General features: G+C 34.1%; 1 protein-coding gene across 2 annotated transcripts in view; it reads left to right on the forward strand.

Moving 5' to 3' along the window:
* Positions 1–16387, forward strand: part of LOC149779282 (hydroxyacylglutathione hydrolase, mitochondrial-like) — a 56642-nt gene that overhangs the window by 18799 nt on the left and 21456 nt on the right. For both annotated transcript variants that reach the window (XM_089939881.1, XM_089939882.1), the window contains exons 4-7: positions 499–622; positions 3280–3385; positions 7749–7852; positions 11915–12016. In XM_089939881.1, the coding sequence (XP_089796007.1) occupies positions 499–622; positions 3280–3385; positions 7749–7852; positions 11915–12016 (436 nt within the window). The remainder of the gene's footprint in view (positions 1–498; positions 623–3279; positions 3386–7748; positions 7853–11914; positions 12017–16387) is intronic.

The following is a 16387-nucleotide window of genomic DNA, read 5'->3' on the forward strand; positions in this document are numbered from 1 at the left end:
TTTCCACACAGCTGAAAGTAAATCAGTTTAAATGATGGTGCATAGAGGATGGGTGAATGTGGAAAGATAAAACTAAATTGTATATGTACAGTAAAATTTGTACTGAGAATCTCTTAAGATGGGTAATCTAGCAAAAGAGGTAATTACATCATGGCATAAGATTGAATCTGGCTTTACATGACTATTGGTCTCCCAAAACAGTAGTCGTTAAATACAGGTTTGAGTATTGTACAGTCACGTCCTGTCTTTACTATCTTCCACTCGGAACACCTTAAATCTCCACAAACTTGTATGGCTGTTTCTAAAGTCATCTTATTAACTTTTTAATTTGTATGTATAATAATGTTTGGTTCTACACCTTGGCTAATGGGTACAAAGGACTCGTTTTGAATAATGTAAAGTATTCAGATTGCTGTTTGAGTTCACTATGCTGAATTATTAAAATTTCATTTATTTATTCTTCCATCTCTTTATATTGCCATTTTTCTTTCTCTACAGGGATCATGCTGGAGGAAATGAGGAACTGGTCAAATTATTTACTGGTGGGAAGCTGGAAGTTTGTGGGGGAGATGACAGAATCGGAGCCCTAACCCGCATAGTCACCCATGGGGATACATTACAGGTACCCACTTGATTTTAACTCTTTTTTCACGTTAATCCACACAATTTTTTTTTTTCCAGATTAATTAGAATGGAATGTATGACCAATGAGACTATTGGAAGGTTGGTTTTCTTAAAAAGTAGCAATACGTCTGACACACAAATATTCTTTATTTAATGCAAAGTGTTGTCCTCTGGCCCTGAAAATAAGGTCACAGTCACCATGTCTTGAGACTCATGTGATCTAAATATCCAATTTGGTCAAGTTTGGTTTAATATATGTTTGCTATCTTGCATACAGTATGAGTGTAACAGACAGACACACAACACAAGACATTATGTCTGTCATCTTTAGGGGAGGTAAGACATCGACATCGTCACTTACATGTAATTAGTCACCTAATGATTCATCTTGGAGAATTATTGTTCACTGTACATTCAGAACAGTAAAATGTATCTTGGGGGAAGCTTTTCTCTTGAGCACTGGATACACAGGATTTAATACTTGTATATCATTATTGCTTTGCATCAGTGGATGCACAGGATTTGATATTTTATTGTTGCCTTGAGTCAGCAGGTACACAGGATTTGATACTTGTATATCATTATTGCTTTGAGTCTGGATGCACGGGATTTGATACTTGTATATCATTGTTGCTTTGAGTTAGCCAGGGATGGTCCTGGCGTTTAAAAAGCTGTCGCAAAAACAATCGCCAACCTCAATATTTTGTCGCCAATTTTCAAAAAGTGTCGCCAAAACAAGTAGTGTACATTTTTCCAAGTGTTAATTTAGTCTATTAATGTAACAGGCAATGAAAATTACAAAAGATGGGTTAGTTAATACTTTAATTACAACAAGCATTAACAAAATGTTACAAAGTGTTACATGAAGATCCGTCGCAATTTTAGGGCTGCCCACTTGTTGAATGCAGTTTCAAAGTCTAATTTTTCACATCTGTACATGCTGATTCTCATTAACTTCTCGAGAGATGAGATGCAGAGCTTATTTCTGATGTCAGTTTTTATGAGGTTCATCATACGGAATTCACGTTCACAGTCTACAGTGTTGACAGGTGACACTAGTAGTCTCTCAGCAGCCCCCCACCCCCATGGCTAGCTTCACAAAGCTTGTAGCGAGTTGCTTCCTAACTCCCAAGAATGATCACTGAATGCTGTATAAATTTTCTCGACAAGAAAAATAGGATCTCCATTCCCACGAATGAAACGTACACGAGTCAACACCTGGCAATACTTGACCGTATATCTAAGCATAAATTCACACTCAATTTAGGGATTCTTTCACTCCTGTATTTTGAGAAATAAATAATTATTATTAATTATGCAAAACTTTTTTTTTTTTTTTTTTTGCTATTTCTTGTTGCGGAGTTTAAGTCTCTGCAGCCGTAACACGGGGCTGATGGCAAAAGGAAAAGATCAATGAGTAAAATGCTGCACTGGCGATAGATGTAATTGTGATTGAGATTTTTTCCATTTGCTTTGTATTTATACACAGTAGTCGGTACTTCAAAGGATATCAGTTTTCTATGAAGGTTCAGCAAAACTATTGTATTGGTATATGTATAAAAAAAACAGAAGGATTAGCCATACAATTAATTGTATCTGTTCTATTCGCGTCTTCAGAAGTCGGTCAGTTGTAGGTATAGTGCAGTAGCATGATTGACTGTATCGCAGCATACAGTCCTCAGCCCAGATGTCAGCATAAGCAGATTATGATGTAACAATGCACTGTAAAGATGGGGTTGTCAATAAGAACAAAGGATTGTTTGTGTAACAGATTGATTCCAATGCATTGCTTAGTCAAGTTTGTGGCTTCCTTTCGTTCTGCCTTTTAATTTATCCAGTCCAAATCCATGATTGTATGTACAAATTAAATAACCAAAAAGTATGTCGCCAAAAAAATCGATCCCTGGTTAGCAGATACACAGGATTTGATACTTGTATATCATTATTGCTTTGAGTCAGTGGATGCACGGGATTGGATACTTGTATATCATTGTTATTTGGAGTCGGTGGATGCACGGGTTTTGATACTTGTATATTATTTATGTTTTGAGTCAGCAGATACACAGGATTTGATACAAGTATATTATTATTGCTTTGAGTCACCAGATAACACAGGATTTGATACATGTATATTATTGTTGCTTTGAGTCAGTGGATGCACGGGATTTGATACCTGTATATTATTATTGCTTTGAGTCAGCGGATACACAGGATTTGATACTTGTATATCATTATTGCTTTGAGTCACCAGATACACAGGATTTGATACTTATATATCATTATTGCTTTGAGTCACCAGATACACAGGATTTGATACTTGTATATCATTATTGCTTTGAGTCACCAGATACACAGGATTTAATACTTGTGTATCATTATTGCTTTGAGTCACCAGATACACAGGATTTGATACTTGTATATCATTATTGCTTTGAGTCACCAGATACACAGGATTTGATATGTGTATATTATTGTTTATATTATTGTTGCTTTGAGTTGGTGGATGTACAGGATTTGATACTTGTATATTATTGTTGCCTTGAGTCATCAGATACACAGGATTTGATATTTTGTATATCACCAGACTTTGAATCACCAGATAAAGATCTAGAGTTGATCTATCACCTGTTGCATTCTGTGTCACATATTTTACAGGTTGGCAAGCTGAACATCCTGTGTCTGTTCACTCCCTGTCACACTCTTGGACACATCTGTTACTTTATTCAAGGTGAAGGTGGCGAACAACCAGCAGTCTTTACAGGTATAGTCAGTACAAAGCCATGTGTTACTATTAAGATTATCTAGTTATTATACAGTAATGTTTAGTTGGGCATTAGAAGCTGATCTTGTCATTTGTATCCTTCATAATGCAGACAGCATGTCACATTTTTAACCAGTCTGCCAGTCTTATTTCTCAACCTATGTGAATTTTCTGTGGTTCATGGTAACAAAAAAATTTCAAAACATTATAAGTATGGTTGCATTGTTCTGTATTTGGTTCACACGAACAAACTGCTAACATCAATTGAAATAAATAAGGTAGCAAACTAAAAGAACTATTGTTTCAGAATTGAATGAAATTATGACTATATGCATATTTTATGTGAGTAATAGTTTATTGAGGAGTATTATGGTAATATGTATTGGGTCAGATTCCACTTGACCATAGTTTCATTGTTTGCACAGAATTAGATTTTGATGTGCCTATCATAAGGCATAACATATCCTTCATCCATCTAGCAGTTACCAATTTCATTTCTATGCGATAACTCATGTTATTACCATATAAACTCTTTTATAAGTTGATTCGACTTTAAGTCGCTGCCCCCTACTTTAGGGCTGCAAAAAGGGAATTTCTCTATGACACTCCTATTAGTTGTGTTTTTTTATTAGTTAGGTCTGTCTGTAAAGGGTGAAATGTGTTAAGTGAGTCAGAGTTGCACTTGGAGTAAAACAAACAAGTCAAACTGGATAGATGGATAGACAGACAAATAGGACAAATAAAGACAACCATTGTAGAATAAATACATTTGTATTGTGTTGAATATGTACAAATAAATTGACATCTGTCTTCATGTAATGAAATCCATAATGCTTAATATTTTTAATCCATTTATGTAATAAATCCATTCATTGAACTATGTGTCATACACAAGTATACAAATCTTTATCCAGAATGTTGAGCTTCACAACATCTCATAAAATATTAATTCTAAGAGTAGTATGATAAACAAAGTAATTTGTGATTCATAGTATCCTGTAAATGTCACTGTCTGATATCATCAAGTTCAAAGCCCAAGAATTATTCTTCTTTGTCGAAGTTACCAAATAAAATTTGATTACCTCAACTGAAATGCAATTATTGTAAACGTTATCCAACTTAGGCCCCTCATTTGATTCATCATTCAGTTCTGATTTTTTTTGTCATCTGTTGATACTTCTGTTTTGGTTATGTCTCAGATGAAATCTTTGAAGAGTTTGTCGTCCTCTGTCCTCTCCATTGAGTTTGGAAATACCACATTTCTTAAATGAGCTGACCACAATCTCATTTGGAGTTTCCTTCTATGCATTTTTCATCAACACACCAAATCCACATAGGGCAGCACATGTGTTGTCTATAACCTTTTAACTTAAATGCTTCATTGTATGCATTATGTTAGTGAAGTACCTAAGTTTAGCAATTTGTGATGATGATAACTAACTGAGAAAGTAAATTCTAATCTACAGAACACTGTCATAAACTTGGAGCGATATTTGTATACAGGTTGAGCTTGGGATCTGTAAGAGACGCTTTGGTCATAAAGTCTTGCAATCACATTGAAGGATTGCCACAACTGAAAATATTTCAGTTGCTAGTATGGTCAGTGGAACTAATATGGCACTGAACAACTATCAAATTCATGTTTTTCTAATTGTCCACTGGGGAAAACAAAGCAGTACTGCTTTTTACATACTGAAAGAATTAAGCTCATGTTTGTCAAATAGCAGCTTTTGTCAAAACACTAGGTGAATTGGCCATCCTAGGACAGAAATTTTAAAAAAGTTGGGATTTGTACATTTAAAATAAAGTTTGAACCTAAAACTATATATGTTGGCAAGCTGGTTATTTTTGCTTCTCCATTGTTTTTTAATTAGCAAATATTTATTTTGTCTAAAGACAGCAATCCAATCCAGTTACCATAAGCATTTAAACCCTGAAACTGGGTTGAGTCTAGGGAAATATTAGCACGATTACCATACATGTTTAAAAGGTTGTGGTTGATGTTCAGAGCAAACTAAAACTGAGTTTTGACAGTATTATTATTATTTAAAAGCTTTATTTTATAAATGTCTTTATTGTATTTGTATTACATCGATCAGTTGGTAGAAGAAAAAAATGTTGTAGGTTTTCCAAGACTTATACATGAATCAATTGCTATAATTTCATTTCCCAACATTTATAGGTCATAAAAAATTACATCTGAAACTTATTATGGGTGTCCCAAAATATACAGTCATTATGCTAAGGCCAAATTTGAACTTTTTTTTATATATCTCTCTAATTAGTTGACCCCCTAATCTGCATTAATAATTTTTTTAGTAAGAAAAGGTTGACTTATAAGTGATTTTATATGGTATATGCTCATTGTTTTCTTCATTAACTTTGCATTGTTAGAATCATGAAGTATTTCTCCATACTGCACTGCTTTGTAATACACGTGTATCTAAAAATAGCATCGTGTGTTGAGAATTACTTGTTATTGTCAACAAACAATGTACCAAACACTGGGGCTTTTGATTTAATATGTCTGTGGATAAACTAAACACACCCTTTGATCTATTTGAAAGTAAAGTTGATGATGTTGATGAGTCGTTGAGTCAATAAAAGAAAGTTTCAACCAAGCTAATAACTGAAATGATATCTGCAATATCCAGTGATGACTTTATGACAACCAAGGCATCAGAAATGTTCATAATAATTTGTAAATTGCATGATTTGGATTATGAGCTGTTCTCTCTAGAGTTCATACAAATATATTATAGCAAAAGGTTATCTTGTCTCTCTCAGAGACTTCCCATTTTACAAGACAGTTCAAGTACTAAACTGAAGAAGGCATGTTTTTGGTGAAAAGCAAGAGCCTTAAAGCCAGGATGATGAAGAGGCCCTATTCTCCACTGACAAAATAGGTTCTCACTCCCAAGCTGCTTTGTAATTTTCCTCATTTTACTTTTTTAGACAATGTGTGGATTTAAAATGCAAGTCATCCAGGTCTTTTAAGTGTGGTCCCTCTGACAAAGTGCATGGAAGTGATAGGGCATTAAGTAGACCAAAATGAGATTTCTTTTTTAAATGAATGACTGACCGCACAATATGCTACCAAGTTGAAAGGTTGCTGAGTGATGCTATGTGTGCATGAATTATGTTACTATGTATTTATTGAACGATTGGTGTGCATTTACTTTGGAATCCAGCAAAAGTTCAACTGCTTTTTTTCTTGTAATATGTTCTTTTTATAATTCAGCCTTGGGTAGAAATCAATAGGTTTATTCCATATCCCAATTGTAAGCCATCTACAAAATCTAGATCCAGGTACATGATGTGGAACTAAAGTTACTGTGCGTAAATCATTTTTCTTCTTTCAATCAGAGACCCGAACTTTGACCCATAAATTGACAGGTTTCTTCCTAACTCCAAGTGCAAGCCATCCACAGAGTTTGGTAACAGTAGATGGTGGACAATTATAGGTTGCTGCATTTGTATCAGAAAGTATAAACAAATTTTTCTGAGCTATGCTGCATGATGTTAGGAGTTTAGTATTGCTCAGAGAAAATGAGTTCATATTTTTCCATGCAAACAAAGTAAGGTACTTAATCTCCATAAAATTACAATGGACATTGCAAAAATAAAACATTTATGCAATATTTGATAATTATTTAAGTTAACAAGCTGGAGTTACAGGGTGCATTCTACGTCTGACTTGAAAATATGATCAGATCACTAGTTACACATTGAAAATCATATTTTGGATCACTCTGGATGAAAAGTCCCAGTTTTGGCAGTTTTCACTGTAAAGGTTGAACCTCAATACATGCCAGCTGAAGAACATAGCTTCAGGATGTCAATCTGGACAGGTCAGCTAGCAGACTGGTCAGCCGTCTGAACAGGTCAGCTGGCTGTTGGAAGAGTACTAGTTTTATGCCTGAGATATTCTAAAATTTTGCTTAACATTTGGAGTAATAAATGTTTTGCTAGGCTTGAAAATATAATTTGAACTCTATAAATGCTGATTTCTGCTTGTTCAGAATAAGATTTGGAGTCAAGTTAGGTTTTCGATGTGCATTTTTTCTTCCTTGTGACATTTAATGGCTGCCATCAACTCAGAGACATATTTCCATTTCTCTGTGTAGGATAATGAAAAAGACTGACAGTCAGAGGCTGAAAATCTAATTCTTGTCATAATAGAAATTAATACCTCCATAGGTCTGATTATTGTTGATGGAGAAAGGGCAATACATCTCTGAAAAGCATGGGATTGAAGAGTAAGATAGCTGCCAGTTGTAGTGTTAAGGGAGTTCTGATTTAAGCCCTGTTCCAGGCATTCATGTATCTCTTTTGTTATTTTCACAGTATTCCCATTTTTCAGGAGATACCCTGTTCATTGGGGGTTGTGGAAGGTTCTTTGAGGGAAAACCAGAGCAGATGTACAAAGCTTTAATTGAAATCCTTGCCAAACTTCCAGCAAACACAGTAAGTCTATAACATGATAGTCTATAAAGACAGACTATAATGGCTTTGGTTTTTTCATTACAGAAATTATCCTGCAGTCATTGGTTTTTGTGCACTTGAGCACTTTATTTTCACTTTTCACAAATATACTTCTTATGTATTAATACCTCATATCAGTTGAAACAGTAGTTATTTTAGTAAAGTGTTAGTATTATATTCCTTCGTACTTTTCATGCCATACTTACAACAAGAATTCCCTTTGTAAGAAAGTTTGTGCATTATGTCACTTGGTTTAATACACTTCACTTTGAATGTACTGCACCCTGCTACACTGTTGTACACTGGATTAGCAACAAATATATTGCAGAACATCATCAACAGTCTGTAGAAAATACAAGTTTATAATTTTTAAAAACATAAACTTTATTTAAAATTCATAAAATGATTCATTGTTTTATTATATTTTTGATTCCAAGAGAAATTTATTCTCAAAAGCTAAAAGAATCAAATTGGAAAAAATCATGATGGTATTATAATAAATTTGTTTACATGCAAGCCAAAAATAATAGAATTAACTATGAACTGTTTTACAGTTTAATTGACAGTGGGGGTATTTGAAACATCGGTCTCTTAAATGTAATGCTTTATAACTTCCAAACTGTCTTACATTCTTCAAAGGGGCCCAGAGTGGCAGAGTGGTCTAAAGCGCTCTCCGTTACGGATCACTGCCATCTCAACTCTGCGTGGGATTGAGCCTTGGATTCTGCTAATATGGGTATGTGAGAAAGCTTGCCAGTAGCTTCTCGTGGGTCGGTGGTTCTTTCCAGGGTTTTCCCGGGTTCTTCCTCCACCATTCATACTGGCCACCATGTATAACCTATCGTGTGCTGAAAAATGGCGTTAAACCCTACCACAATATTCTTCAAAAATTGATTATCTAGATGTGCAGGTAATAGGGACAAAAAGGCAGAGTTACAGGAGAAAGATTTTATTTTCAGTTTTATTGTCATTCTTACCACAGTTCAAATTAAGAAAATGAAATGGTCAAAATTTTCTAAATTTTATGATTCTGCTTAAGAAATCTGGAAAACATTGATTGTCAAAGTAAAATTGCTTATTTCCCATCAGATAGAAAATACTAAAACTTGGACATAATGAAAAGTAAAGATGGAAGATGCCAATTTAACTACAAAAGATATGGTAAATTATTTCTTTTGGTAAATATTTACAAATCATAATACATAGTGCTGTCTATTAACATTACTGAAGACAGCTCTACATGAAACTATAATGCAGTACACAATTCTAAATTGTATCCACTGCTGATAATGATAGGATTTTCACCAAAACATTCTGTCCATAAGAATCATTGTTGACCAGTGTAAACATATCTTATAGTCATGACATTTTCAAGAGATGCAATTTGTCATAAATGGGGTGTTTAGGATGCTGTCTCATAACAGGGTACAGGAAAGTAATAGTCTTTTTATATGAAACATAAGCAATGAGTTGCAAATATCCTTGAATTTATAACCAGTGATAACCACATTAATCTGTGCCAAAATAAAAGAGTTTGCCACCAAAACACCAATTGTAATAATCACAGAAATAATAAATGATAAGCACTAGTTGTAATAATCATGTAAATAATAAATGATAAACTTCGGTTGTATTAATAAAGATAAAAACACCAATTGTAATAATCACAGAAATAATAAATGATAAACACCAATTGTAATAATCACATAGATAATTAATGATAAACATTATTGTGGGTGTTAGATTTTTTTGTGGCTAATCATCAGAGGTGAGTCCATACACACATGTGAAAGAAATCTCAGGAGTTATATTATTAACTATTATCACCTAGTTGACTTGAAATTGGTAAAATGCATCAAAACAATCTCTGACACACTAGTTGTTTAGAGCTGGCAATATTATTCCACATGAGCTTACAGGCTGCTGTTGGTTCAGTTTATACTTAAAAGTCAGAGAATCCTGTATATGTACAAATATTACAATTAAAATATAACTGATAAGTTCAAATATAAATATCTGTTTCCTATTTGTTAGAGTTTCCTGTAAATAGTACATTTAGGTTTTATGTCTGCTTGAGAAAATGCAAGACAGATTTTGACATTGACTAGAAGGATGTGGCAGTCTGTCATTATGTCATGTGAAATAAAGGAATGATAGCAGAAAGAAATGGGGGGGTAATTATATATTGGAAGCATTACATGTACTCCCAATATAAGGGTGCTGATATGTTTATTATGGTAAGATCAAAGAATATAAAACTTGCAGAACATAAAGCATTATGACCTATCTCACTAAATTTTTGGGACTTGTAAACTTGCCCAAGTCGAATTTGAGCTTGTCCATGGAGTCATGCAAGTGGATTTGTAAAGCCCAGCTATGTGACATTTATGTACCATATATACTCACCTGTAAGTTGAGTCCAACTGCAAACAGCATAGACTTTGATTTGACATTTCATGCTGTAGGCAGATCAGGGTTTATTTTGTTTGTTCTACTGGTTGTTCCAAACAAACTGCATAGACCCATATCTGCTAGTGCATTATGGGTAAATGCAGACTGCAGCTGGACCAGGCATGGAATTAATATATTTTGTATATTTTTGTGGTGTCAAGCAGCTGAAATGGCATTTTTACCATTCTTAAAAGTTATATTTCTAATATTTAGACCAAATCATGTAATGAAACAATTTTATTGTGTTTTTAAGGTGAATATGATAATGTATTTTTATGGAACCAATCAGTTATCTTCAGCTTTTGCATCAGTCAGTTTGAGATTTACTGGTTCATAGCCACCCCGAGTGGCAGAGTGGTCTAAAGCAAGTCTTGGACTCAGCCAGTCTGGGTATGTGGGAAAGCTTGACAGTAGCTTTGCCTCGGTTGATGGTTCTTACTGGGGTTTTCTAAGTTCTTCCTCCACCAGCGCTGCTGACTGCCATGTATAGTCTATCTTACACTTAGATATGGCCTTCAATCCAAAACAAAAACAACTGGTTCATAAACCTTGATAACTATCACAACATAATTGTACCCCTTCTACTCTAACTACCGAAGCATATTTTCTACATAAAAAAATGCTGATGAAGAATAGAACATGTTTCTAAAGTATTTCATAACTACATTTAGTTTGTGCAGCATACAGAAATCAGTATAGAAGTGAAGCTACACAGGCTAACATTATTCTCTGCATGAAATGTATTTTTGCATCCTTGAAGTGACTATTGCATAATTAAAAAATGTCTAGAACTTATTTGTACAATAAAACCTATGTCAAAGACTACCTGTCATTTAACACCATATTCATAATGAACTGATCAGTTTGTTTCCTATTTGATATGGTGATTTCTATTGTGAAACAAGTTGTTTTAAAGACGCTTTTTTTTGTTTTGTTTAAAAGAAGCAAAGGTCTCTGGTTTTACTATTATTTAAGATTTATTTCATTCTCACTATTTATTTTGTAAGAAAGATATTTCAGCATCTATTTGTATAAGAAACTAGATAAGCCAAAAAGTAAATGATGTATTTCATGTAAGTAGACACAAAGACACAGTGATCCCATTCACGCATGCTCTTAAAACTCACTTATTTCGACTGCAAGAACAAGCTTTAAGACCTAATAATGTTTCCTACCTTAAATATTTTCAGAATGTTTTTTTTTTCTAATTTCATGGTGTTTTTTTTTTGTAATCATATCATTATGTATGTTTTTTGTGTTATAGGTGTTGTCTGATGTTGTAAAGCACTTAGTGCTTCTAAAGATTTGGCACTATACAAAGTCCTATTATTATTATTATTATTAAGTAGCTCATTTTGTTTTTATCATTGGACTCATAATCCAAGGTAGCTGGTTCATTACCCAGAGAGGCCATCCTTTGTTGGCTGCCATGGTGTGTGTCCATGGAAAAGGCACTTTCTTTTCCCTTTCCTCAGCATGATATAACCAATGATGTATTAAAAGTGTCATTTAAAGTTAACTAGCCAACCCACATGACAGCAGCTTATAATTAAATTCATAGCACCATCATCTTTTTTTTGTCTTTGCTTTCAGAGAGTGTTCTGTGGACATGAATATACAGTTGCCAACCTGAAGTTTGCAGCCCATGTAGAACCCAACAATACTGCCATCAAACAGAAAACTTCCTGGGCACAGGTAGGTAGTTATGGCAACAGAAACTGGTGTTACTAATAGTAATTCTCAACATTCACTTTGATCAAAATAAATGTCATAATGCTATTTAACACACTCTGTCACTTGTGGTTACCATATTTATGGTATTTATTGGGATATCAAGTTTGTTGGGATGCCATAAATTAAATTTTAAAGTAGTTTTTTGTGCACTGTATGTTCTGGGACACTGCATTTAATTTGAGTCATAAGTTGTGGGACACCTTTAAAATCATTTGAACATTGCATGTTAAAAAGTGCTCTCAAACTTAAATATTATTAAAGAAAACAATAAAAAATGCTGTGAGTGTTGTTTGTTAACATTTTTCTTCCTAACTTCAAATTTGCTAAGAACAAGAGTTAAGGTAAGAATGAATCTTATGTGTAATTTATGCTTCAGCCAAGTTTCTTCTTGATGAGAAAGGCTAAGGTTTATGTAACAAGATAACTGGGTTGGATTTCAGATTTACAACAGAACACTTTTGATGGTGACACAAATACAATGTTTAATGATAAATTACTTGAATGAGAAAATAATTATGATTAATGCATACGTATATAATATCCAAATATCGGATCAATTAACGTAATCCACACAAACTAAATAATAGAAATACAAATAAATGACTTTACACAGGACAAGGGGTGAATGATTCACAATGATTTCACAGTGAAAGAATGATGTGTTTTTCTCAAATAGTAAAACTGTGGTATTTTACTCCTATAGTGAAAATGTATTCACTCAAATAGTGAAAATGATGAAAAGATAGGGACAGATGTACAAAATATCTTTACAGTCCCAAAACACACTGGGTATTACAAACCCCCAAAATTAGCTCACGGCTAAAAGATTACATGTATGGAGTTATACACTCCATCACCAGCACACTTGGCTACCAGTCACACTGGTCAATCAAACAGTTAGTATTCCAGTTTGGTCAATCAAGCAATCAGTGACCACCAATCTCAGTCAGCAATGCCCGATCACCTGTTACTTGACCAGCAACACTTTACTCAGCTCTACGGCTGCTATGGTTCAGCTTCACAGCTGCTATGGTCAGTTCCTGTGGTTGGCTTTACAGCTTGTACCATGACAACTCGAATCACTCCGATAACTCTGATCACTCTGTTCAGCTGAAAATACATCTAACACTGTGTACTATGCATGACACGGGCATATCCGATATAACATAATGGCATTATGTACGGTAAAATATACAGATTACATTGTCAACATAATAATTACAAAACCATACACAAGTTCAATAGGGAACCTAACCATGCCTGACAAGAATCCTACAGTACTAAATGTTTCTTAAAAATGCAACTTTATATTGCTAATATCAATCTCTTGCTAAGTCATAAACAAGAATAGAAAATATTTGCATACAACTACGTAAGCTGAAGCTACATAGAAAATATATAAAAATAAAACGTGGTAGTACAATAGTTATAACTTGTACACAAGAAATTAATAACTCTACATCTGAACATGTGCAAGTCCTTAAAGTAGACCACTTACTGACAAGACGTTCCATAATGTAAAGATTCTAACCTACATTGAGGTATTTATACACAGACAATGCCATAATACATTGTCTGTGCACTGGAAGTATTCGGTTCTTCCCATCTAAAGCACTTTGCACGTGTGGCATTGGATGACCCGAACTCACTATTTTGAAATCTTTGTACAATATACATAAATCACCCTCGGGTATCATTGTATACAAAAAACGAAACCAGAGTACATGTATTTAATAAATAAAAGGATTTATACAATTCCGTGACAGTTTATTTGCTGTTCTTGCTCATGACAAGATTTAATTTGGCCAAATGACTTTTGATGAGCACAGCAGAAACTATACATTGTAATTAATTTTAACTGGTACAAGTGCCTAAATTACAGTATTATAATTACGAATAGGATATAAGGCCAGTATTCATAGTGTAATGACCAAGATGGGCCTTATGTAAAATATGTTATGATGGAAGCTACTGAGCTACTGGTTGATAGTGACAGTGTGCAGTAATAGATAAACATGCTAATTTTGTTACTGAAAATCTTTTATTTACACAACAGTGATATCCGACATAATCCAAGTACTGATGAACAAACTTGAAAGCTGCTACTATATTTAATTTAAATCTTCAAGCTGTCCACATTCTTAATTGCCCATTCAACATCCTCTGGATCAAACCCATCAAACTCACCCTCTTCACTCTCGCTTCCATTTTCATCACATTCAGTAATTCTTATGATATTGTCCTAACATCAATTCATGTTATTGTTAATGCCACACACTTTAAATGATTTTCATATCAGATCTGGCTTGGCCTGAAGTAATTTGACTGCTTTCACAATTACGAGATGTGTTGTCATTTTCCTTGGAAAGGCCCTCTGTTGCTTTATGAATAAAATTTGCCCAGCTTTTCCTCACACTTTTAACCCCCTTCTTATCAACTATTCTTCAGCGAATGTGATCAGAGTACATAGGAGTTTCATCCATGTTAATTATCATATTGTTGCCGAAATCTTCTCTTCTGGCCCTTACAAATTCATGGAATAATTTTAATTTCTCCTCCGAATCATCTGGGAGACACTGGGCCATCATTATCCATGAACAAAGCATAAGATTGTATTGATTTTTTTAAAAACTGTTGCCTATTTCCTTCTGGCTTGAAACTTAATTTCTGGACATTCACTTGATATCAATTCCTTGGCATAAGTGCATTTAGTGTCTACACTGACATGGATCTACAGATCATGCTGGAGGAGAACCCACTTTGCTGTTTTTTCATCTAACTCATTGCCTTATAATACTGGTCTTCCACTCCTTGCTAAATGTCCCCATTCATTCAGTTGCCGAGAGAAATCTATTTTTGTCCAATTTGTAATCTTGATTTTGTAATTTTGAATGGTTACTCAAATTCCATGTAATTTTGAGAAATTTACAACTCCTCCTTTTGCTTTAATGTGAAACTCTTGAATTGCCCTCGCCTAACATCATCATTTTCACAGGCATCATCTCTGTCCCTGCTGGGGTCTCTAGTTTATTGTATTTTTTCAGCTGGTTCATTTTCTTTTAGATCACAACTTTAAAGCAATAGGTTGATATTTTTCTCTCTCTCATGTGATTTTAATGGATCCAGTTTTCAGTCTGATAACATTCAAACCTTTGAGGCTCACCAAACACAATTCATCTCTCAATATTCATTCAGTGACCAATGTGTCATGTTGTCTGACAAAAGCAATAACACTATGGATGAATGTGCTACATATATAGAGTTCATGGATGTATTTTTGCCTTTAATAAATTGCTCATGACAAGTACACAATTGAACTGATTAGAGTACAAGGTTAGTTTCTTTCATTTTATTATCAAATAAGCATTGTATTTATCAGTTTTATTTTAACATGTGGTCTGGACACAAGGGGGTAGGGGCAACTCAAAAATTGAACACAATTGATTTCATTTCGCAAGTCTTGAGACACATCATCTAGGTGAAAAAAAATTCACTATAAGTTCTGGGACACACACAAAAATATTCTTTATTGTGTCCCAATATATATGATAAATATACAGCTGAATAGGATATGTTTAATGTCAGTGTTTTAATGCTTGCTAGAATAAAACAAATATTTACTATATTATATCCGTGTTTTTTAAAATAGGAATATTGTCTTGGATTTTCAGTGGCTTGCGACATGAGATCTGTAGCATTTTGCATGTCGGTGTATGATGTCATCATCTCACTGTAGACTTGGTGATGTAGAATATCTCCATTGTGCATGTCAGTGTATATCATCATCCCTCTGTAGTTAGTGATGTAGAATTTATCCATTTTGCATGTCAGTGTATGATGTCATCATCCCTCTATAAATGGTGAATCATGTAGAATATCTCCATTTTGCATGTTGGTGTATGATGTCATCATCCCTCTATAGATGGTGATGTAGAATATCTCCATTTTGCATGTCAGTGTATGATGTCATCATCCCTTTATAGATGGTAAATCATGTAGAATATCTCCATTTTGCATGTCGGTGTATGATGTCATCATCCCTCTATAGATGGTGAATCATGTAGAATATCTCCATTTTGCATGTTGGTGTATGATGTCATCATCCCTCTATAGATGGTGATGTAGAATATCTTCATTTTGCATGTCAGTGTATGATGTCATCATCTCTATAGATGGTGAATCATGTAGAATATCTCCATTTTGCATGTCGGTGTATGATGTCATCTTCCCTCTATAGATGGTGATGTAGAATATCTCCATTTTGCATGTCGGTGTATGATGTCATCATCCCTCTATAGATAGTGATGTAGAATATCTCCATTTTGCATGTCA

The sequence above is a fragment of the Sinohyriopsis cumingii genome, chromosome 17 (genome assembly GCF_028554795.1).
Source record: "Sinohyriopsis cumingii isolate HCF-2022 chromosome 17, ASM2855479v2, whole genome shotgun sequence".
NCBI classification, from domain to species: Eukaryota; Metazoa; Mollusca; class Bivalvia; order Unionida; family Unionidae; genus Sinohyriopsis; species Sinohyriopsis cumingii.